General features: G+C 41.5%; 2 protein-coding genes across 7 annotated transcripts in view; both read right to left on the reverse strand.

Annotated features, from left to right (window-relative positions):
- LOC120565568 (glutamate receptor 2-like) overlaps nt 1-4,895 on the reverse strand; it is a 124,093-nt gene extending 119,198 nt beyond the window's left edge. Inside the window, exon 1 of one of the 5 annotated variants that reach the window (XR_005640270.1) lies at nt 4,505-4,881. Coding sequence is in view for 4 of the 5 variants with exons in the window: in XM_039811482.1 (XP_039667416.1) it covers nt 4,505-4,607 (103 nt within the window). In the remaining variant the exon portion in view is untranslated. Of the gene's footprint in view, nt 1-4,504 lie in introns of all 5 variants that reach the window. The other 4 variants (XM_039811482.1, XM_039811474.1, XM_039811464.1 and 1 more) reach the window with 4 other exon arrangements.
- Nucleotides 4,896-8,347: 3,452 nt separating this feature from the next.
- The window catches only part of LOC120565855 (glycine receptor subunit beta-like), a 123,587-nt gene continuing 105,856 nt past the window's right edge, over nt 8,348-26,078 (reverse strand). For both annotated transcript variants that reach the window (XM_039811914.1, XM_039811920.1), the window contains 2 exons: nt 9,801-9,962; nt 8,348-9,487 (listed from right to left, as the gene is read on the reverse strand). In XM_039811914.1, the coding sequence (XP_039667848.1) occupies nt 9,194-9,487; nt 9,801-9,962 (456 nt within the window). In that variant the 3' untranslated portion in view covers nt 8,348-9,193. The remainder of the gene's footprint in view (nt 9,488-9,800; nt 9,963-26,078) is intronic.

Consider the following 26,078-nt stretch of genomic DNA (forward strand, 5'->3'; position numbering starts at 1 on the left):
GCGGGTCCCGTGAAATTTGACAGCTACAGTTTATCGGAAAATAGTGTTGGGCACACTGACTTTGATGAGTTTATCAGACCCCAGATAAGACAAGAAGCTAACGTTAGCGAACGCTGCAGTCCCTATGCCGCCCCCGCTGCAAAAAAAAAAGAGACAGACGCTGTATTCCTCCGACACGCTGTATTAACGTTACTGTTTAAAACGCTTTCCAGGTTAGTGGGGAAGCATACTGCTCCAAACCAACATTAAAAACGTAGTAGCCTAATCTTACCTCAGCGTTTAGTTTTGTTGCTAAACTGTGTGTAAAATGAGCGTGATGTTAAATCATCTGTGTGACGTTTGTTTTCAGGTAACGTTACTGTTGACATTCAAACAGGCCTGCGTGTGTGTTTTGAGAAATATCTATATACTGCAAGACTATATTTATTGTATTTTTATTTGTTATTTATATATATATTTTAGTGTGATATTGGATGTGAGAAGAAGGAAATGGTTCTAACATTGCACTTTAGATGTGTATGAATGTCCCACACCAGCAGTCATATATATAGTTCTGTTTTATAGTGATCGATTATCTGTTCAAAAAAGGTTCTATTAAAGAAAAGATATTTGTGTGTGCTGGAAAGTGGTTATAAAATATGAAATCGGAATCGGCTAAAATCGGTATCGGCAGGTCAAACTCAATGAAAAATCGGAATCGGCCTCGAAAGTTGAAATTGGTGCATCTCTAAATGCTATTTAACGCATCTACGAGGAGTTTTTAACCAATTATGAAACTTTCTTGATTTAATACGTTATGCCTCTACATCAGATAGCAGCGCAGCCGACACCGATAGGAAATCATTCCTGCCTGCTGCCATTCAACTCTATAACTCATCTTCCCCTATGAGATTACCACTATTTGTCTCTATCAGCTCAACAGTCCAGAATAATTATTATATATATACTATTAATAATATTTATTTTAGGGCTGTCAATCGATTAAAAAAAATTAACTAATTAATTGCACAATTTGCTGTAGTTAATCGCGATTAATCGCATTTTTAAATTGAGACTGAAGCTTGTAGTAATGGATATTTAAATAATGCTAAATCACTTAACTTTACAAATATGAAGAGAAAACAAACAAGGAAAGGTTCTGCTAAGTTCAGAATGTTTAATATCTTTCAGAACAACAGCAGCAACAATTTGGCTTATTTAGTCCTGCTGAAACGGCTAGAAACTGTCCGACTTGAGAGCAGATTTTTGTCACCACCCCCAATATTAGCCACATACCTAATATACCATATTCTGAATAATATACAAATGTGTGTATATATATATATATATATATATATATATATATATATATATATATATATATATATATATATATAAAAATTACAATCTAGGCAGTACTTAATATCATAAATATTATAATATACATAGTGTTTAATCTGAATGACTAAGCAAAGCAAATATATCTAAAACACAGAAATGCACATCAATATCAATATCAATGTTACACATTAAACCAGAAACCCAAAACCACAAAGGTGTATGTTGGCCTAAAGTGAAAACAGTGAGTGTAGTTTTAGATAGCGACGCTGTGCACAGCAATCCATTACCAATGTAAAGCGATTGACTACATTTCCCTTCCAGCACCTCGACCAGGAAGTAGCTTGTGTGACAGTGAGACGCACCAATTTCAAACATTTACTGGAATATAGTCAAGGATACTATCGAGTCGACAGCGTTAAACAGCAGACTGCAAATAAGGTTTTATCAGCGTGACCAACGTAACAGTTATCAAGCAAACAAATCGCGCACGTACATATCGGCAGCACAGCAGTCGCGCAACAGACAAATCAAACTTAAACTGCAGCTCTATGTAGCGAAACAACAGCTTACCGGTGGCGCATCTCTCCTGACGAGACAACATGTCGGAACTAGTACTCGGTCCCGTTTATAGCCCGTGCTCATTCATTTCTGGATTCTAACACATCATCTTTTTTCTCTTTTGGGATCTTACTGGTCCATGTTTCAACTCTTGACTGGCCCGTAGGCCTACTTCATTCAGGTAAGTCCCTCCTAGAGTAGCGCCGCCTGCTCTTATGGAGACGTTTTACGTTTCTCAGCCGCCACATGAAGTAAACAAACACAGCTGCGTTAATTTCGTTAATTTTTTTTAACGAGTTAAATATTAAAAAATTAAGGCAAATATTAACGCGTTAATTTTGACAGCCCTAATTTATTTATAAACACATCGATATACTTGCCTTATGTCCTCTGTGCACCTTATCCATTATGCAGTCCCAATGTAGTTGTATTGTATCCCTCCTTTTAAAGTGCATTTGTATTGTATTGTGACTGTATTGTATTTTATTGGATTCTACTCTATTAATAGTAGTGTTTTATGTTGTATTTAATTACCTGCAGATCCAGCGGGAGGCTGAGAGCACCACGCCCAAAATCAGTGGTTCATCCTTAGGCCAGGACCCGAGCTTAAGTTCACTGCGCCACGGTCCCTGAGGCAGCACGGTTACGGGAAAGTCTAGTACAGCCTGACTCTGGCAGTAAAACTGAGAACACATGCAGCTTAGCATCCCTAGAAGGCTCATTGATTAAGTTAATTGGCTACCGCTGTCCTACAAAAACTGATCATCTGCCAAAAACTGATTGCCGTCTACCCTACATGCAAATGATGAAATTAATCGTACACAAAACACGTTAGAGGCTCTTGGGCTCTCCAGCACGTTCTTTTGTTCGCATCTTTCTCCGGCAGTTCTGCACGCTGTAGCGGTTTCCCAGCAGGCTGAGCCAGGTTTCCTACTTCCTACGCCATCGCATAATACTAGCTTGATGTGTGAAGATGTGTTACAGGTTGAGTTTTATAAAAAAACTAATTATCAAAAACACAAATCCACAAGGCCCACAATGTCATCTGGTAAAACCGCCTGTGACCCCACAGTACAACTTGAAGGTGGACATTTTAAACTCTAATATAATGCTGGATAAAGAATAATAATACATCATATTTTAATTCTGATATTTTGTATGGATAAGATATATGATGCTTTTGAAAAACCATTGCAAATAACACCTACACTATTTTATAGTGCTGCTTCTGGCAGTGACGCTACTAGTGCACCCCCACACATTTTCAACCCTAACATTAACCCTTTCCCCTCGCTGCTGAAAAAACCCTAGTGGAAACACTGTACACAATTATGAATATTATATTCAGGGTGCGATTTTCTGGGGGATTTCCCCTTTTCTGGTCTACATGTCTTTGCCTCTGCTGAATTATTTGTATCCCCCAGTGGGGACAAAATATCCCCCCCCTCAAAGTGATCAATGCTACTTAACCAATAGACTACATATTATATACCTAAAATAGAAGGATTTTAAACTAAGAAAAGCGCTGTAACGTGAAAAGTAGTGCGACAGAACAATATAATCCAAGCGGCAGTTGATAGTTGTGTTTAGCTGGAGCTCCATCTTTCGGCGGCAGTTGGCAGTTCCTTTCAGGGACCATGGTTGTTGAGTTTAGCCAGAAAAATGAGCGTCATGCAGCGATGACAGTAAAGTTTAGGGAAAAAAACGACTTGTTAAGTTTAAGACAAAGATCGTGGTTTGGAGTTAAACACTTCCGAGGAACAAACATGCGTTTCCTGGGTAAAAGGGTTTTGTGAAGTGAAGTGAACTCTGCTCTGGCTTGAAAGTGCTGTGTTTTATGTTGACACCACATTGTGCTATTTCATTTTGAGATTATTCCATTAAAATATTGATGTTCATAAATAAGTGTTTTGGCATGGCTGGTCGAGTGGCACTATATCCATGGTATAGGTTTGGAATTGGAAGTGGAGTTTAATTCTTGCATGTTTTGTTGTGAATGATCAAACGCCCCCCTTTCTCCCCTCCCTTTTTTTCATATTTGGCACCCTGATTATAGACCATTTCTGCCTAAATCCTACACACTGCTCCTTTAAGTAGGTTAACTGTATGTCTACTTCTATCATATTCATATTTTAATATAATAAAGCATGTGGCTGAAAATTCCACTCTGATTGTCTCAGGGGTCGCTGTATATAGGCAAGAGAATGGAGGAAACGTCTTAAGTGCTGGATTGTATTTCTTTCGGATGTACCGGACTGTGTGCCAGGTAACACCTTAAAGACATACAGACGTGCACATATGCGTGCGCGCGCACATGCACCACACGCTGCACTGGTGGTTAGATGCACGCGCAAATAAGCACATAGGCCTACATAATATAAAAGATGAAAATGTTGACATAATTAGAACACTGCAGCAGCCGTACCGTGCCGTCAGGAGGCCTCATGTTACTGAGAGCGGAAAGGACAGAGTGAAACAGGCCCGCTTTAGTGGAAGGAAGACAGGTAGTGATGAATGTCGGAAGGATACAAGCTAACAGTGAGAATGGTCTAAACCATCACTGTTAGCTTGAACGGGAGAGGTGAAAATGAGAAGGGAGGGTTGACGACAGAAAAGACAACCCTACCGATCTGGACGCTCGGAGATCCGCACAGCGCCTCGCGCCATAAGAGCGCGAGCACAAACAGCAGCTTCATGGTGGTGTTGAGGCTCCTCAAGCGACGCCACATCAGCCACGGCAGCGCCAACTACCAAAACGTTTCCTCCATCACACACGGCGCGAGCTCATGGCGTCATTCCAGCTCTTCCTCAGAAGCGTCTCGAGCTCTGCAGATGCTCTTTCCTCTCCCCGAAGATGCGCGTGCCGCGGCCGCCGCTGCTGCTGCTGCTGCTGCTGGACTGGGGGCGCGCGCCGAAGATTGCCCAGGAATACCGATGAGGCACGAGGAAGAACCGAGAGCAGCCGACAGCCAAACGTAAAACAGCGTTTATGAGAGCAAAATGAGGCTATAGGAAGCTAGCAGTAGGCGGTATGTTATCATGATAGATGCATAGCCTTCTGGAGGACTAACACATAAGTTACTATTCGGTATCATTTTTTATAGGCGAACTATTGATTTGACCTGATATCACACAACAGGCCTGTCTGAAGGCTGCCAGCTCTCAGATCTCAGTTTGCCCCTAAGGTGGCGCAGAGTGACAATTCATATATAGGATATAAGAATAATAAAATAGGATGACGTGCGATACACAAAACCTCTTGTCCAATAACAACTACACAACTATAGGCCTACTAAATAGCATTAAGATATACATATGAACATAGTCCAATAGAGAGGTGACTTTAGTCAGAATGCTTAACCTTCTTTTCACATGATTTCTTCCTTACCTAGGAACACCATCATGTATAATATTAAAATACTATAGCTTATAATGTAGCTGAATGGATCAAGGGGAGATACTCCAGCTGAATAGGGGGGGGGGGAATAAACTAACAGCTGTGAAACTTCCCCAGTTGATTACTGACATTAAAGGGGTGATAGAATGCAAAACCCATTTTACCTTGTCATAGTTGAATAACGACAGTTTGGTGGGTAAATAGCTAGGACATACATAGAACCTCAAAATCCCATTGACACCTCTTTCCTCTGCAAATCTCACAATTTGAAACCGCCTCTGAAAATGGGCAACGAACCACGTTGACGTCAACTCGGTGGCTCCTCCTTTTTTGGCTCTAGTCTCTATCTTCAGATCAAAATACTGTTAACAGCCATAAAAAATAAAATTTTGCCATGAATGATGTATATACAAACATATGGCATCAGGTTTATGTCATATCTCCCGAGCGCGATAAAACATCCAAGCAAATTATATAATTTCACATGCGCAGATATTATTCTTGGCACACCAATTCAACAATGGAGAGTTGTACAGGCAGCTGCGAGCGTGAAACAAAACATAGAGAGGCAAAGAATGTCGTCTACGCGTATAAAATTGAGCAGAACGCACAAAGAGGAGCCACCACGTGCCACAAAGTGTCTGAAACACTGTTTGAATCTTAAATTAAAAACATGATATGTTACCTAATCTACTCACGGACCACCATGGGGCACATGAGGCATCCCATTATATTCACACGCTAACAATTGCCCCCACCACCAGCCCATTCTGTTTAGACACATTAACTTATACAGTATATTTACGTTCACGTCTTGGTTTAGCACAATGACAGGCTAACATTACCTGCTCAGTTATTATTGTAGTTTATTTTATACTGTCTGCTTGTTTCTTAGACAATTATGTTCATTACAATGTTTAATTTTGCTTGCACTTTATTTTTAGTTTGTGCTTATAAATTAACAAAATGATATCAAGGAGAGAGAACTTTGTTGTTATGTGGCTAAAACCATTGTTGGACCCAGCCAGAGATGGGGACTTGAGTTTAAGACTCTGATTAGTCTCGCTTTGCCAGACCTTCCTTCACAGTGCTGCGGAGGAGGGTCTGGCTAGTCCACACAGCATTCCTGGATGGGAGAAAAACGTGCTCTGGTTTATTGGCATTTCTTCAAACCAATCACAATCATATTGGGCGGTGCTAAGCACTGAGCAGAGCCATGGTGCCTCTGCAAAATAGCCTCGGGTAGGAACTTGTTTTGGTGGTACGTGTACGTTCAAAAGTTTTTTAAGTCATGCAACAGAAAACTCAGATTGGACAGATAGTCTAGCTAGCTGTCTGGATTTACCCTGCAGAGATCTGAGGAGCAGTTAACCATAGCCAAAAAGAGTGAAATCCGGAGGAATTTCCGGCTGCAACGGAATAATCCCTAAAGTGAAACGTCAAGGATATAGACTATCCAACATGTCACTGAGAGCAGAGCAGTGTCCTTCACCACTCTCGCCTTGTGCACGTGGGCAGAATTACTACGGTGATGGGAATCTGCGTCGCCAGGTCCTTTTCATAATGTAAGCCTACGTGAAACTCGAAAAAAAAAATAATAGGCCCATGTAAATAAATAACAGCCTGAATGCTGAATGTTTGCAGTTCTGCAGATTGTTGACTCCTCCTGTGAGGTTAATTATTGTTCCAATAAAGTAGAATTAGTTATGAAGGAGTTGGCAGGTTGTGCATTTGTTTTGAGTCTTTTTTTGGGGGGGTGGGGTGCGCAAAGGTAATATAGTAACATTACATGTCATTTAGCTGACACTTTTATCCAAAGCAACTTACAATTGCTACATATGTCAGAGGCTGCATGTCTCTGGCGCAACTATGGGTTAAGTGCCTTGCTCAGGGACACAGTGGTTGATGTACCACAGTGGGAATTGAACCCAGATCTCCCACACCAAAGGCATGTGTCATATCCACTGCTCCATCACCACCCAATTAGTTATGAGTAATGTAACTAATTACTTTTGATACCAAGTAATAAGTAAACTAATATTTATTTTTTAAGGAGTAATAAGTAAAGAGTAACATATTACACTTCCTGAGAAACTTGTCCAGTGTTGCTCCCCGTCAGGACGCTCTTGATGATGCCGGAGCAGAAATTGCTCAGTATTTGAGGGGATACACTCTCTGCCTTGCCTTTGGGATGTCACAGTGGCTGAGCACTGGCGCCTCCCAGCATCTTCTCCCCGTGTTTGCGTGGGTTTACTCCAACCAACGAAAAAAATATGGGACATTTATCTCCTTTATACAAGATTATTTCCACATTATAACCATGACACATACATCTTTCAAAATACAAACAATAAAAATGTTGATGATGAAATAACAGACATTTTATGTTTGTAATGATTTATTCAATTATTTAACAATATGTTTATTCTTTGTATGCTCATACATTTATTTCCTTGTCCTGTCTTGTTTAGTCAGTATTGGCCATTTTGGAGTTCTATACCTTTTTAAAGGGTAATTTTGTGTTGTTGTTTTTTTAACCTGGCCCCTATTTTCCTATGCATAGGTGTCTAAGTGACTAATGTGAACAACAATCTTTGAAATTGGTCCAGTATTGAGCAAGAACGCTGTAACCGGCAGCTGTAAACCGGTAGCTGTAAACCGGGATGCAATGTAACCCTATAGGACAAATGTTCACCGTCAGTTAGCGTCCACTAAAGTGTCTGACAACATTATGGAAAGGATCCCTACAGAGATAGACCTTTTTGTTAAAAAGTAAGGTCCTTTTAGTTTAACATGAAACAGCCCCAAAATCACTGTCACCAGACTCCATGTAAATAATTAATTACGGGTTTATTTCAACCAAATCAGAGTGGTGATTGTTGGAACAGTGGAAAGAGAAACCAAGACGGCTTTTGATAGTTTTATTTTGTTTCTGTTGACTTTGAATGAGGTCTGTTTTACGATGATAAAAGTACTGATTATTTACATGGAGTCTGGTGGGTTTGGTGATGGTGATTTCGGGGCTGTTTCACGTTACTCAAAAAGGATCTTACTCTTTAACAAAAAGGTCTATCTCTGTAGGGATCCTTTCCATGATGTTGTCAGACACGTAGAATAATAATCTGAGCCTGTCAGTGGCAAAAACAGAACTTTTAGTGGATGCTAACTGACTGTGCACAATAGTCCAATAACTTACATTATAGCTTGTTTCGCTGACTGCCGACTGCAGCGATCTTGTTTAATTCTGGACCAATTTCAAATATTACTGTTCTGGGGTGGCCTCTAGCTCACCCAGTAAGAACGTTTGCCCCATGTTGGTTGAGTCCTGCAGCAGCGCAGGTTCGAATCTAACCCGCTGTGCTTTGCTGCGTGTCATCCCCCATTTCTCTCCCCCTTTCATGTCACTATGTAATTAAGTGGAAAAGCCCCAAAAAATAATCTTTAAAAAATATATATATCGTTCCCATCAGTCACTTAAACACAAAAACATAGGAACATAGGGTCCAGGTTGAAAAGAAACAACAAAGTTACCCTTTAACATACTCAGTGTGACCAGTACTCTTACCCCCAATAAAAAGCATATATTTCTAATGTACACGTATCACCACAGCAGGGTTTAGTTCACATCAAGCACAATGTCCTGTATCAGACAGAGACACACATGCAGTGTCTACTTAATGCCTGGGTTTAAAGGGGACTCAAGCCAACAGCCTACAGTTACTCCCAGGGACCACAGCAGTCTCTGCAGCTCTGCAAACATGGCTCGGAAATGTTGCAAATCTGGATTTTAACAGTATATAGTTCAGTATATGAATTTTCTATGTCATTTGTAAGTTCAATGTAGTTTCAATATCAGTATGGTGACAAACTATAGGATGCAAACCACTTTATTTCCACCTGCACCTCCTCTTCCACCCCTCACAGATAGACAGACCAGTAGACCACATTGAAGAAGAGGAAGGTGAAGGGGAACAGGGCTCTTGCATAGAGGTCGATGCGTTTGGCAGCAGCAGGTATGACAGGTTTGGGTGGCGCTGGTTTCTTTTTGGCTTTGGTCTGGGACTTGAGGGCCCCTGACACTTCAACTGGTTTACCGTAACAGTCAAAGTTGGAAAGTTCAAAGTCTCGAGGTAAAGATCCCACAATGCTGAAGTCATGGGAGCGAAGGTCCGACTTGGAGGTGCAAACTTTCTTACAGCGAGTTTCTACCACCTGGTAAAAGACAGAGAGTGACTGAGTATTGTCACTCATAGCGTTAACTTTAAAGAGTCGTCATAAGGTTCGGGTCTTGTCTTACAGCTTTCTAGTACTTGCTAGGGAACTAGTTCAATGCCATTCTTACTCTTGTACTCATTCCTCACAACTCAAAATAAAAAACAAGCTCCAGATTAATCAAACTAAGATTTTTATGTGTTTTTTTTAAATAATAAGCTACATGTAATTTACTTCGAAGGATGCATGTGATGATTACTACAAATAATGTAAGCGACAGAAATATATTCATGCACACTGCTGGTCCATTTACCTGCAGAGTGTTGACATGTATGGGTGTTCCACCAGTCCCATTCACTGTGTTGTTAGTTTTATTTGAAGTTTTATTCTTTCCTTCTTTCTCTTGCAAAGCTTTCTCCTTCGTGGCCATTTTGGCTTTCTCCTCCTCAATCAGTTTGGGACTGTTCAGCATCACCTACAGAGAAAGGTTGAGGGAAATAGAGAGAGAGAGAGAGAGAGAGAGAGAGAGAGAGAGAGAGAGAAGTCATGGGAGTGAAGGTCGAAGACAGCTCCACGAGAAGCAGCTGCATCAAAATGAGCTCCTGATTTGGTCCTTTTTTGTTACTTTTTTGTTTTTGAAAATGAAACAAACTCCCAAATATCTAAACTGAAAACTCAACTATACCTTGAGGAAGAAAAAGAAACATCAGGAGGAGGAAAAAACCCACAAAGGAAAATAAGAAAATACTTGCGGAACAACTGAAAAAAACCACCAACTGCCACCATCAGGATGAACAAGAAAACATCTCAAATCTAGAAGACCCATTTTCTACAAAGTGAGTGAATACGTCACTGTGCTGATATTTTGAAGTATTTTATGTTTTACTTTAAAACTCTTTAATTTATTTTTTAAATATTTTGAGCTGAAGTTAAACTCTAACCGAGGAGCTAGCATATTAGCTTGCTAGCAAGCAGAGTAAGTCAGCCAACAGCAGCAGAACATAGCAACCGTTGCTAAGCTCAGAATGCCCCAACTGCCAGTCAGTGCTGAGAACATTCTCTAGCTGCCAGAGGCCAGAAGTGACACCAGCAGAAAACAATACAAACAAAAAGTAATGATGGAAAGACCAGAGGATTTATTCGCAATCCACTACAAACATGGTGATGTGAGACATATCATCCTTTTCATCCAACTACCAAGTGCGTACCATCTGCTCGAACTACAAGTCATTCAAAAGAGAAGGGAGCTGCAATGGGTGGAAAGTCAAAAAAGAAATAAAGATAAAGATCCCGACACTGTTGCCATCACAGTCAACATCTACACAAATGGGACAGTTATGGTACAAGGTGACCTAAGACAGTTTGAGAAAGACTTTCAGACTATAAAAGAAAAAGCACAGAGAGAGAAGACATATTCCAGTGTATATTTATCTTCTATATCGTAAATGGGCCTCTAAAAAATACCCATGTAGTGAGTGACCACGTCGCCTAATAAGTCTCTTAGCAGTGTTTACCTTTCTAATGTCCAGTCTAGCATACAGGTTAACTATAGCTAGCTTTGTGTGTAACGTAACAAAAACCCACGCATCTCAGAGGAGCGAAGTTTAATATTTCATTCAATAAAATTATGGTACAAAAGGAGCACTAACACCACAGGTCTTATGTTGACAATTTGGATGCAGATATAGGAAACTCCGAAGGCAGTCGTAATATTTAGCTACCTAGCAGGCTAGGCTAACGCTGTTGCGCTAACGTTAGCAAACATCGGCGTAGCTGTCCAAACTTCTGAAAAGTGTCAGTACCCGATCCGTTCCACCTGCACAATCCGTTCTGCGCATGTGCAAGATGACACGTATGCCATGACGTAGGCGCAGATGATAATGCTGCGTTCATGCCACCTCGAAATAACAGGCTGGTTACGTTGTTTCTGCAGCTAGATTCAGTCTAAAATAACGTTAAGTCAAACTTAATGGGAAAAGCAGGCTACAGCTAAATTAAGACATTACAGTAATAACAATAAAGACAAGTATTGAGTGATTATATTTTAAATGAGCACAAGTAAAGTAGAACTGATGTAACAGCTGTTATATATGTTAACGTTTATTTTCAAGTTTTATTTTGAGGGTCTTTTAAAGTTTACATGCTGTCTCAGCTAGCGGTTAGTCGAATTAGCTGTTAGCTAAACTAACGTTAGCTTAACTGTGGAGGCTAACGGCAGACCGCTGCAATCAGCTAGCGGTTAGCCAAATTAACCGTTAGCTAAACTAACGTTAGCTTCCCGGTGGAGGCTAACGGCAGACCGCTATAATCACCTAGCGGTCCGCCGAATTAACCGTTAGCTAAACTAACGTTAGCTTCCCGGGGGAGGCTCCGTATTAACCGTTAGCTACCGCTATAATCACCTAGCGGTCCGCCGAATTAGCTATTAGCTAACTAACGTTAGCTGGAGGCTAGCGTGTGAACATCTTGCGCATGCGCAGAACGGATCGTGCAGGTGGAAGCGGTGCCGTTATTCCAAGGTGGTGGTGGAATGAACGCAGCATTATCATCTGCGCCTACGTCATGGCATACGTGTCATCTTGCACATGCGCAGAACGGATTGTGCAGGTGGAACGGATCGGGTACTGACAAAAAGCCGAACAACATCCCTGTCCAAGCTGTGTTTCACTTTCCCTCTGTATTATTATGAAGACAATAAAGACACCTGTGGTGTGTCTCAAATCGCGCACTTCTGTACTTATCTATCTGAGTACACTCAAAATGTCACTCGTCGAAGTGTGGTAAATGCAGTGCACTACAAGTACCCGGATGGTCCACTCATAACGGTCAAAAAGTTTAGTGTGGATCGATGGACACTTTCCACACTCAACGGTCGCCATCTTTGCTACGTAGCGGAAGGGGCGGAGCTAACAAAAGTTTAAAAAAAACTTTCGATAAAAAGGCGGCCGAAGACGCGACAGCGACAGAGCATTACAAATGTAATTTTTAATCATTTTGCTATACTTGTATAACATATAAGCCACCTGTTTAAGGTAATTTTGCAGTTGGTGATGATTTTTGTACCGCGAATTATAACGTTTATATGTACCGTAATTTGACGTACTATCAAGCTAGCTTTAGCTAACCTTAGCTAGCTATCTTACAGCGGCACAGTTAAACCAAAGAGTATGAAGTTACTTCTATACCCCTTATGTTCACAAAAATGTGTTAAATTGAAATCCGACACCATTGTTAGCTTTATTAGACCCTGGGGTAGATGTTACATAAGTGGCATGACGAAATTCCAACTGTAAATACTCTAATTACGCCGAAAATGAGGCTAACTAGCCACACTATCGTCCTCACTGTAGAAGATTTAGCGTTAGATGTGTGATCTTGTAAATATACATTACATATACATATTAAGCTGCGAGCGTTAGCAGTAATGTTACAGTACGTTAATGCATGTAATGTTATAACGTATTTATAGGGCTGTTTCTGTCCTGACCTGACTTACATAATCGTTAGGGACAGACGAGGACACAAGGTCCCTCATTAAATGGAGGACGGTGAACGCCTCCAGCTTTACGGGCAAGCGGAATGCTGGCCTGAATGGATATGAGTAAGTAAATGTAAATCATATCTTCCTATCGTTATATATTGTACTGTGGACCTATATTTTACATTGCTAGCCTCATACAAATTGTATTTTCATTAGGGCGTACATTGAGAGTCGAGGGCTGCAGGACAGGGTTACCCCCCCCTTTTTTTTTTTTTAAATGGGAGAATCTCAAACAAAAATATAAGGTTGGTTAACTGTCAGAATCATTGAGTTAATCAGCCCTAAGGATGTAAGCATTTAATTTTAGTTTATGTTTTGATCTTAAATTGGAGTGTTTTCTGTTGTCCGTAGGATCTGAAATGCCCCAGAACTGGGGTCAGCACTGAGGGGGGTGAGGCAACTGCTGCGTTCTGGAAGTGGTATTCTCTGATGGATGAGGCAATTGGGGGCAGGCCGTCTGTAACACTGCCTGTTCTCATTGCCTCATCATCCCAGGACGTGGCGGTTGTTGAACCCCCCTCGGTGGTGACCCCAGAAAGGGACACAGCCAGGGCTTCCACGACATCCACTCCAAAACGGAGGCGAGTGGATGTCCTGGAGGCCCTGAAGGAATTACAAGAGAGGGAGCAGATGTACGAGCAGGAGATGAAGAAAATGTTGGAGAAGGCAAGAGAGAGAGAGGAAGCAAGAGATGAAAGAGAGGAGAGGTGGCACCGTGAGGCAGTGGAGAGGGAGGAACAGAGTTTCGCAGAGATGAGGGAGAGGGATGAGAGAAGAGACAAAGAGATGAGGGAGAGGGATGAGAGGAGAGACAGGGAGGTAGGCATGAGGGAGGAGTGCTTCCTGTCTTTGCTGGAGAAGCTTGTAAATAAATACATTTAATTAATAACTATATGATCTGTCTATTACTGTACTCTGAAAGTGTGATGGTTACCCTCTGAGCTATGTATATATATATATATATATATATATATATATATATATATATATATATATATATATATATATATATATATATGGGTGTGTGATGAACAGTGGCAATAATAACCACAGTAAAGATAATGGAACAGTGACTAGAAATAGATGTAGTAGTTCATGGCACTGCAGGGCGATACAGGATGTAGCAGGACACTGGAGGGCACTGCAGGGTGTAACAGGGCATGCGTCAGGACCATGGCATCAGCTGCAATCATGATTTAGTTGCCACCCTAATCCAAGGAAATATGCTGGGCTGAAAAAAAAAAACGTAAGGACTAAGCTAGTAACAAGCATTTCTGGGATTGCTTAAATGTTTTTTGAACTGATTATTGAACTGATTAGTGAACTGATTAGTGAACTGATTAACAAGAACAACATAAGATTTCACAAAGGAACAGCATAAGATTTCACAAAAGAACAAGAACAGCAGAACATTTCACCAAAGAACAGCAGAACAACAATACATTTATAATATTTAAATTGCATAATCGTGGTCCGGTACAACACACGTGATTGCCATCCTGTGCCTGTCCTCTGCTCCACAGATAGCACCTTGAGGGGCTGGTTGGATAGTCCCCTGCTTCTCCCTCCACATAATCTTCTGCCTCCAACAGGTCCCCATTGCTTAAGCAGATGTTATGCAGGACTGTGCAGCAGGCAATGACCTCCGGGACATAGAGGACATCCACCTCCAGCGCCTTCAAAAATATGGACCTTCATCTGGTCTTCAGGATGAAAAAGGCCCTCTCCACAACACACCTCTCTCTAGACAGGTGCCCATTGAAGCGGACCTGGAGTTGGTTGTGTAGAGGCTGCCTGTAGGGAGTCATGAGGGCAATGGGTTGCCTGAGGCAGGGGTAGCCACCATCCCCAATGATGCAGAAACCAGGTGGAGGGTACCTTTGCTGGTAGTATAGGGGGCTGTGTTTTAAAACCCTCGCATCATGAGCCGACCCGGGGAAGCCAATGAAAACATCGATGAACTTTGTGTGGTCACACACAGCCTGAAATTGAACAGAATAAAAACAAATTATGTTCAGGTAACAGGCTGCTACCTTGATGGGGGGCGTCACACAGACGTGGCAGCCATCAATGCTGCCAACAACCCTGTTGAAGGCCGCTGACCCGGCCAATCGTGCAAAACCTGCACCAACATGAGGCAAGTCCTCCTCTGATGGAAGCCGAACAACCTGGGGGAGGAGAGAGAGGACTTTCTTGCTGGTCTTGTGGACAGCATGGTGCACAGTGGCCCGGGGCATAGCAAAGGCTCTGGCTACAACACGGTAAGAGGTACCACTGGCTAGCCAAAAGAGGAAGACGAGGGCCTCGATGACGGGTCCCCAGCCATGGTCACACGCTGTGCCGAGGATGAACATCAGACCGTTAAAGGATCCCCTGGAGAGTCTGAAGTCTACCCTCATGTCGCTTTCCCCATCAAAGTACAGTGCCAGCAACGGCACCGTATTATTCACCTGGCAGTACTGCCCGGGGTTGGAGCCAGGGACGGACTGGGGCTAAAAAACAGCCCCGGCCATTCGCCCCGTAGCTGTGCGCAACAGACACTAGTCAGGATATCCTGATACTATGCCACAATACTGCCTATCAGACAAGGTATTCACAGCAAGTAACATCTCAAAACCAATGATGATAACTGGGGTTGTGTTTATTAATGAAGCCTCAGCCTTCAAATAAAACTAAAAATGTACAATTTCATTACATCTGCATTGAAATTAAAATACAAATAATGAAATGTCACTGGCTACAGAAACCCCAAATTACACAGTAAACAGTACAGAGCATTACTGACAACACTTTCAGAGATAAAGTAGGCTACTTGCTGTACCTGAACATAGGGATTCGATATTATGTAGGCCTAGACCAAAACTACACTGAGAGTGTTAGTTATTATATACTATAACTATTCAAATATAAATGTATATAACATGTGTTGCTTTGTGTTAAATTATTAGCATTGAATAACCTATTTAATATTTTCTCAATGTCATATTAAACTCATATTAAGGCTGTGAAATGATGAAAATGACTAGGCCCTATCAATGTTGTCTGTGAAGCTTTCACAAACAACCACCAGGTCTTTGCCAGTTCCACAATAGTAAACGCAGATATGAAAGACAAGGAAAAACTGCACTCTGATGGAAGACAGACAGAAAGTGCAAGCTAGGATTTTTATGGCTAAACTTTTGGTTACATTTGGTGAATTATTTAGCCCCCTTCCCCGTTAGTTAGCACGTTTAGAGTGGTACCAATGCATGCCTGATGTTTTCCCGTTTAATTTAATACCATAGTCTTCATCCTATAGCAGCAAAACTGAGCTCAATAATCTCTCATATACAACGGAGTGAAATCGCGGTCAACCCGCGATTCATTTCTAACACGTTTAATGTTTCAAATTAACCTAACAGAAATTATTAAATAGCCTACGTTAAGTTTGACAGCACTAAATGGCACGATAATTTTCATAATCATGATGCACACTCATGTTGAGCTGACTATGCAATTCGCTAAGATAGGGATAAAGGCAGCCTATAATGTTTCCTGCTCCTGGCACTTACCAGTATTGCTGATGTGAAATGAACTCACGTCAAAGCCGGTGTTATAGCCCTACTGGTTTCTACCCTAACTGGTTTTCCGTATGTTGTGTTTACCTAACAGCTGCCGATGTGGTCCTCCTGTGTCACCAGATTCGTCACACAATCACAAACATATTACTGCCGATTTTCAAATCGTTTCCCAGATCTACTGTCGCAAAAATGTTTGTCTAAGTAATTACCACATCACAGCCACCTACAAAAAAATAAAAAAGATCTAAAAACAATATAATCAATCAAGTTCGGGTCGAGCTGGTTTCGATCTTGTGGCATAAATATAATAGTTAACAATTATATAACATTATAGTTAACATAAATAAAACACCAGCAATTACAACATGAGAAATATCACATTCATAGCAAGCCACTTCCAAAAAATAATATAGGCTACATAATGTGATTGTGGACATTAAGCTATAGCCTACATTTAAAAAGTGTTGATAGAGAAATCACAACAGATATGTCGGGTATTTTAAGATACGCCGAAGGGAGGCTACAATATTACAATTATAGACACAGGAAATTATATAGGCCTATTATTTTTTCAGATCAACCCAAAACAAAATTTTGCTTTGATGTTAGCAATCACTGTGAGGCGATTAAGGCATATACAGATCAACTTTCTTTTTCACAATTCTTGCAATTGTACTGATTCGTTATGAATGCGTTTTTGTAAGTGGCTTTTAATAATTAAGGCTATGAATGTGATATTTCTCATGTTGTAATTGCTGGTGTTTTATTTTGTCCACAAGGGGCGCACTGGGTTAAACCCAGATAGAAACTCATATCACTAAATATGAATAAGCTCATTAAAAAATATCAATAGCTACTTTGCTGTGTCGGAGTTAGATTTCAGAACAACTTTATATCAGTTTGGATGGAATGATTCGATTAGAGACACATTACAATGCTTGGTTAATTCGCAGCCAAACTCAAGTAGGTTAACACTGTATTACAAGCCGTTGTTTTGCAAATTCTGAAGTATATATTAGGCTAGGCCTACTATATCCCATACCATATAGGTTACACAAAAGGAGAGACAAGTAAATCATGAAGACCATGCATTCAAACTGAGTCGTGTAGCCTACTATCACTTTTCTGTGACTCGGTGGTAACAATTGTGTATATCGACAATATTAGACCACGAGTTATCGTTACTGTTAAAAAAGATGTATCAGTCACAATGTGTAGCTTAGTATGTGGCTGTGATGAAGCAGTAGTAGTCCATATGGCCGTAGATGTGAGGAAAGAAACTAGAGAGAAAACTATCATCGGGTATTTCCTCAACTAAGCCCAGGTAACCAGTTGTTTTAGATCAGCTCAAATCAAAATGTTACCTGGTTGATGACGTAGCTGATAGATACTTGACTAGAAGCAGTTTCATTCAGAGCTTTGATAGCTCACTGCGTAGAGCTGTGGACTGGGGTGTTAGCTATTATATTTATGCCACAAGATCGAAACCAGCTCAACCCGAACTTGAATAATTATATTGTTTTTAGATTTTTTTTTTTTTTTTGTAGGTGGCTGTGATGTGGTGATTACTTAGACAAACATTTTTGCGACAGTAGATCTGGGAAACGATTTGAAAATCGGCAGTAATATGTTTGTGATTGTGTGACGAATCTGGTGACACAGGTGAACCACATTGGCAGCCTAACCAGTTAGGGTAGAAACCAGTAGGGCTATAACACCGGTCTACGGAAATTCTTTGCTCACGTCTAGGCCGACTCTTCTTCTTCAGTTTTATTTTTACACGTAGTATATAAGTGATTGTATTTGCGTCCCCTGCTGTTGGCTGTTAATATCGCTTTAATAGACTTTTTTTTTTTTTTTGCCGACGGCCGTCGGTTGGACGGCCGTTCTGGACTTTTCCAGAACGCACAGATTGTCAGTCCGTCCCTGTTGGGAGCCTGTAGAACAATTAACACAGGACCATCTTTTAAAATAAAATTGTATTGAATGTGTTTCATGTGGTGTGTTATCTTTAGCGTTGTACTTTGCATGACTGTAGCTAGCATACATGAAATGAAAAATTAATAGAATCTATTTAAATGTCTATTGGGTTTCCTATGCCTTTACTCTTGTATTGTCACTGTAATTGGCTAGCTAATAGATGAATCATTAAAATTAAACATTCTTATATAAACATAATATGACTATGTTAACGTTAGCTAATATCAGTTGGACACAATTTTATTCCTCCACTTTTGCTACTCCTAATGGTCATTTTGGGGTATTTTAAAAAAAATTAATTATCAAAGTAGCAAAGTATGAAGTATGAATTAGAAAAGTATGAATATCAACATACCGGTATGTTTTCCGCTAAAAGGAGTTGGATGACACGACGGCGTCGTCGCAATCCTCTCATTCTCGCGAGAGGGCAAATACAAGCAACAATAAAAACAATCGCATTCATTTTGAAGAACAAAGCATAAATGTAATTTTCGCGGGCGACAATAGGTGGCGGGAATGCTCTGCCCTGGGTACAATTCACAATTTCACAGAAGAAGGAGGAGGACTGACATGTTTTGATCGTCACTTCCGGTAAGTAGGCTACATAAGGCAGTGCGCGATTTGAGACAACACTCCCCCGTCAAATTTTACGCACTATGCAAGTAAGTACATAGTGTACGAAGTGCACTTCCCTTGTGCATGATTTGAGACACACTACTGGACTCGGTCGAGACCAAAAGCCATAGCTATGACTGTGGCAAGACCACAAGCATTTAGGTACATGGAGTGCTAGTGAAAAAGCTAATGCTAGCATAAGGCTAACTTCAAACTTCATTTATTTCTAAAGCAGTGTAAGAACTTTTTTCAGCAATGTACAAATTAACGATGGTCTTACTAGATTTGTCCTATGTAATTTGTTATCATGTCAAAGAGAGAAATTGACATTTAACACACAATAATGAACAGCTCCCACACTTTTTTCCTTTTTGCTTCATAGGGGGACTTGTGAAATCTTATGCTGCTTCCCTGTCTTTCATTGCAGCCAAACGCACAACAGTTGGGCATTTTTTCAGTGATTTATGTCATTTTTTAAATAATTTATTACACTTTTCCACTATTCCCTGCACTATATCAATGGGAATCAGATGAATGTTGGTGTCAAACATGGAGTCCAAAAAACACGTGACCACCTCGGAACCAATCGCAGAACGGTATGCTCAGAACATTCGATTCCCTAGTTGGCCACACTCTCTAAATAAAGGGTACTAGAGAAAATGACCCTCCCAGTTTAGATCAAACTCAGATACAAAACGCAATTACCCTCCTTAAAGAACAGTTTACACAACTGGAAATAGAGCTGGTCCATCTGAGGGAACAGCTGCTCCTGAAACAAGCTTCAGGAACAGCCAGGCCTCCACCTCACCCACTGCACTCAGCCACCTGAGAAAGCCACAGTATGTCCTCCACAATTTACCAATCCCCCACCAATCCAAACTGCACCCTCCTCACCCCACCCAACCCAGTCTAAACCTGCCTCACTTCACCCTGCCCAACCTGCCTTATCTCCTGCACCACAGACACAGCACAAATCCACTCCCTCCAGACAAAGCCGGCCCGAGGCATAAGCGAACTAAGCGGCTGCTTGGGGCCCCCTGGTGGCCAAGCACCCCAAATCGAGTTTTTTTTTTTTTTTTTTTACATAAAACAAGTGACATGAATGAATGCATAAATTAATGAATGAATGAATAATTCAAGACAAGAAAATTGGATGTATCCCTCTGGTGCCGAAAAGAGAAAGAAGAAAAGGACAGAGGAGGAGAAAAAAGAGCAAGATAAAGGTATATTTGTGTGATTACAGTATGTTTTGTGCTCATTTGAGGTAGCAGCTTTAGCTATGATAGCAGTTAGTTAGCTAGCTAGCTAGCTAGCTGTCATGATGATGATGATAAGCCATCACCAGAGCTAAATCCCCGCCATCAACAGTGAAATGTCTCCCATTAATAAACATTTATCTAGGTGTATTTCACGTATCGATAGATATCAGTTTAAGTTGGAGAAAACAGCTGAAGGGGAACTTAAGTAACCTTCTAGGTGTAAGGGATGCCAGCTAGCATTGCTGTAGCTACGTGTTGAATGGACAGAGTCCTCTGTCCGCGTGCATGCTAGAAAAAGAACCACGCGACACACAAGCGTGTTTGTAAGCGTTTCCAAAAATCCACGCAGCCGCCACGCAGCTGACACGCAACAGACTGCTCACGGGACGCAGCCAGTGTGTAGCCGGCCTAGATCTTTGGTGAGAGATGGTATTGGTCTTTATGAGAAAATATACCATGTTGGGTGGGGAGACTTCTGTGATGAAAATAGACTTCAATTTTATTAATATGGTGGCAAGTGATGTAGCGGTGCTACCCTCATATTTAGGCTGCAGTAGATCACCATGTTAAGTGTTCACCATACTGCAATTATGCCTCATTTGCCAATAGAATATGAATTGTTAGGTGTGGAATTGCTTGTTGATGGGTGTAAGTAATGATGGCAAAATAAACTAATTCTGCTCGATCAACTATGCACTTATGCAATGTTTTTTTTTTTCAGGAACACTCTTGAAGTACTATGGAGCTCAACCAACTCTACGTGCCCCTGATGTTTCATGAAGTGCCTCCACAGCTGATGATACAGCAGGTGAGCTTTTTCTTGATGGCAAATGGTTTTATAGCCTGTTAATATGACATGACACATTTAACATAGCTTTTTATTTCTCTATTTATTTATTTGTTTATTTATTTATTTTATCATTGCAGGTTCATCCACTGCAGAGTTACCAGCACCTGAAAGCGAGGAGCAGTTACCAGCACCTGAAAGCGAGGAGCCGTTACCAGCACTTACATTCACTGATACATCAGTTTCAACCTCAGCCGGCATGACAGGTCAGTTGATCTAACAGCTTTTGTTTTGTGTTGGTTTTACTGTAAAATATCCTGTGTTATGTTATAATTCTATTTTTTTAATCTAATGACCCTACAGGTCCTTCTACATCTGTACCCACTGCTATATACTTCCCATCCACTCCCTCAACAAGCTCCAGCTATCAAGATAGATCAACAGCTCCTCCAATTGTCCCAGTTGAATTGTCAGCATTCCTGTCCGACTCCGAAAGGACTGATCTGGTAAGAAGAGGGCCAGTGCCAATAAGTGACACCTTCACCTTTCCCAAAAAATCTCATGGACGAAGCTTTCACTACCACTATATGTACAGACAATTAGTTAATGGAGAAAAAAATCAAGCAAAGCTGGTTAATTTATTCAAAGAAAAATGATGCGGTTTACTGCTTAAATTATTCGCGAGAAAGTCAACAAAAATGTCAACAGAGGGACAGCGTGATTGGGTAAATGTAGGTGCTTTGCTGAAACAGCATGAGAATAGTCCAGATCGTTGCAATAATATGGTGAAGTGGGAAAACTTTGCCCTCCGTCTTTCTAAGCAGAAGACCACTAATGAATAGAAATGGCCCTTTTGGAGGCAGAAAAAAATCGTTCTCATCCGTTTGATTAGTATGATTCAGTTTTTGGCAGAGAGGAATCTTGCACTCAGGGGGTCTGTCGATACTTTGCATCAGGCCAACAATGGGAACTTCCTTAAAGAGGTGGAACTGATGGCAAAATTTGACCCGGTGTTAAAAGACCACATCGGACGAATTGATAGTGGAATGCAGCGCAACACGTACCTGGGTAAGACTATCCAGAATGAGCTGATAGAGTGTGTCAGTGACAAAATAATGTAGGTAATGGTGGCAGAAATCAGGGACTGCAAATATTATTCAATTATTTTAGACTGTACACCTGATGTTAGTCACCATGAACAAATGTCTGTTTGCTCAGTCACTCTGGGCAAAACACCAGAAATAAAAGAGCACTTTTTAGGATTTCTGATAGGTCCAGAATCCACAGGCCTGGGTTTGTCCAATCTAATCCTTAACAGGCTTGAAGAATTGAACATCCCTTTTCAGGATTGTCAGGGGCAGTCCTATGACAATGGGGCTAATATGAAGGGACAAAACAAAGGTGTGCAGGCTAGGCTATTGGTTATGTGCCTTGTAAAAAAAAATTTTTTTTTTTAAAAAAAAAATTTGCCCCCCCCCACAAAAAAAAAAAATTTTTTCCCCCCAAGTCTAGTGTAAATCTATTTGATTATATTAATGTTTGTCTATTTTGGTTTTATTATTTATTATATGGTAGTTGAAGATTGCTCATTTAATGCACATTTGCAAATAATTTATTTAAAATGTTTTGTGACAGTTTTCAAAGAGTTAGTAGAAGTGTAAAACTTAAACGTTTTTAAAAACAAAAGAGACTTGATGCTCTGTTGAAAAACAAGTCATTAAACTGATATACTTGTTTACAACAAATAGAAATGCTGTTGTATTTAGTTATTTTTCAATTCAACTTCAGTAAACCACACTTAGTGCTTCACTTTGAATATGAAAGTTTAAAATAAATCTGTGATTTTAGTACCCTCTAAGGTTAAAAGGTGACTGGTTTGGTGTAATTAACAACTATATTAATACAGGGGTTTACCAAGCCCAGGGGGCCAGAACTCTAGAACTCATTTTTGGCATGTGAGCAAGGATGGATTACTAAATGAGCTTAACCTAAAAAACAAGAGGTCAAGGAGCCCTGAAGCCCAAGTAGTTGCATGAAGTCACTACCTCAATAAGTCAAAAAGCAAAATGCTATGAATCTGAACAAATTTAGGTATTGCTCTTCTCCAGCTGACCAGGGGCGTAGGCAGTAATGGGCCGGGCGGCACTGGCCCGCCCACTTTACTCACTGGCCCGTCCAGCCAAGTTTGATCAAAATACGTTTTGTTATGAAAAATATTCAAATGTATGCAAAAAAAGAAATAATAACAGGACTAGCTAGTTGTGTGTGTTTAATGTGTATTTTCTTCTGATTAAAACAAAACTGTTTAAACCAAACAATCAAACAATTAGATCAAACGCCTTCGGAACGTAGTTGGTTGCTATGGTAACAACAGGCAGACTCTCCGGGCTGCCTTCAGCAGCTAACGTTAGCTAGCTGGCTGTTTAGACAACGTAGCTCGCTACCACGGATGTGTTAAGCAATGCACTGTTAAAAGCGTTACCGCGACAACAATGGCTTCTCTTTAAAGTGGTATGGACAGTTTTCTTGGAGTGGAAATAACGAGCTTTTCTGCAGTATGTGCAGACATTTCCCCAGCGGAGCTGACGGCCCATCAGCCAGAGAGGAGGCCCTAGCCATTTGCTGCTCATGATCTGACCATAGTCCTGAAGCAACAATGCTGTTGCATTGTTACATGTCTGATTTCTGTCTGATGTAGGCTATTCTATGTCCTGCAGTATGTAAATGCCTTCTCTGCTGTGTGGGTTCATGTTTAGTTGCCACTTTGTGCAATAAAAGGGTTAATTTTATAACAGTGCTGTGCAGAGCCAATGCTGCTGTTGCTGCCGGTGCAAATATATTTTAGCCTGAATATGTTACAATCTACAGGTTTTTGTCTATATTGTTGTGTACAAACTTTTTAGACGGAGCTTTGTTGGTTGAGCATGTTGTAGACAGTACTGTTATTGTCGTTGTAATGCAGTATGTTGGAAGGTAAAATCGTTGCTGTTTTTTTCAGTTAGTCCTTTTTGCTACTTCGTCTTTTAGAAAATGGCCCACCCACTTTTGTACTGGCCCGCCCAAAATACTATTTCTGCCTACGCCCCTGCAGCTGACCATCCCAAAAATGCACCAGAATACAGGAAATCACATCTACCAAATTCAGAATTTTATGGGAGAGTACCCCCAGACCCCTCGCCGTTTGCATCCACTTTTGCACAAATAGGGTAGGGGGGGGGAGGGTCCTTATGCATCTGTGCCCAGGGTGACAGTAGTTATTAATCAGTCACTGTATTAATACATAACCTCACTGTATTCATTTATAATGTAACATTATAGCGTGTCAAGCGTAAAGGACAGGTGACTCCGCGTGATGGGAGGGGGCCCCCAAATCAAATTCTTCTTAGGGCCCCCAAAAGGCTCGGGCCGGCGCTGCCTCCAGACCACAGATTGTGCTCTTAATAGATTAATTAATTGATGAAAAAACATTTTTCCCAAACCACATTGTACAGAAGTTGTGGTGCCCTACATATACAAGAGCCCTGGAGCTGCTAAGTGAGGACAGACTTGGCTCTCCCAGCCACATCATCATTCATACTGACACTAATGACCTGCAGACCCAACAAGAGTGAGTGAGGAGAGTGATCGAGAAAGCCGGCAGAACTTCTCCAACCCCCGCATTGTTGTGTCCACCCTTCTACAACGAAAAGACTTCCACCCTGCTACCATCCAATGGATCAATGCCGGCCTCTCCCAGGACTGTGCCCTGAGACCCAACGTGCACCTGGCCCACCACCCCACCCTCGACCTAGACTGCCTGTATGATAACGTCCACCTCTAAAAGCAAGCTGTCCCCATCTTCGCAAAGACGCTGAAGGATGCCACCCTGAACCGCAACCCAGCCCCTCCACCCTTTACCTCGCCAAGGCTACCAAGAAATCCCACTACTTCAGCAGCGAGGACCCCTTGACCCTGACCGCCCCAGCCGCTATATCACCATCCACGCCACGTCACTGGCAGGCTGCCCCCTCTTCTCCCCCCTGAACTGACAAAAGCCGAGCTACGCCCAGACAGCGAGAGGAACAGCCAACCAATCACCCACCAGCCAACTGAAGGACATCCAGCACGTGCTGAGCCTAATCTGTTCACACCTGATGGCACCTTAACACAATAAGTACACACACATCTTAGCTGTCCATCGTGTTCGATGATGACGCTTGCTCCAGGGATGGAGGTGGGAGGGGGGGTGGTTTCAGTGACCTTGCCGCTGGTGCCACTTCTCGTGGGCGTAGAGTCCGATCCTTGAGCCGCACACTCGTCCGCAGATGGAGCATGGGAAACCAGAAGCCAGGGGGGTACCAGCCACCCGCTGGTGTCTCTTGATGTGCCTCTCGGATTGTCGACCATGGCTGGTTTGGTGTATTTGAGAGACTGCAGTGGCACAGGTGACCTGCCAGGCTGATCTGTCGAGTGCCAGAGATTCAAGCTGCGTGAGAGGGATGTTCGCTCACTTTAGGAGGTCCCTGGTGTAGTCCTTAAAGCGCAGCTTTTGCCCTCCAGCGGAGCGCTTAGCGCACATTAGTTGACTGTAGAGGACTTGACGGGGCAGGCGGTGTTCAGGCATGTGTATGTTGTGCCCTATCCAGCGCAGATGTCTTTTGGCCACGGCTGCTTCCATAAAAATTGAGTCAGTGTTGCTGCTGAGGATATCTGTATGGGGGATTCGATCTTCCCAGGACAAGCTGAGGATCTTCTGTAGGCAGCGGATACACACACCACACACAAAACACACTTTATTTTGCTTTTTATTTTATTTTTTATGTAAGAAAAGAAAACATTTACATATATTGTTAACAGGAGTTTGCCTCAT

Source organism: Perca fluviatilis, chromosome 1 (genome assembly GCF_010015445.1).
Source record: "Perca fluviatilis chromosome 1, GENO_Pfluv_1.0, whole genome shotgun sequence".
Taxonomy (NCBI): domain Eukaryota; kingdom Metazoa; phylum Chordata; class Actinopteri; order Perciformes; family Percidae; genus Perca; species Perca fluviatilis.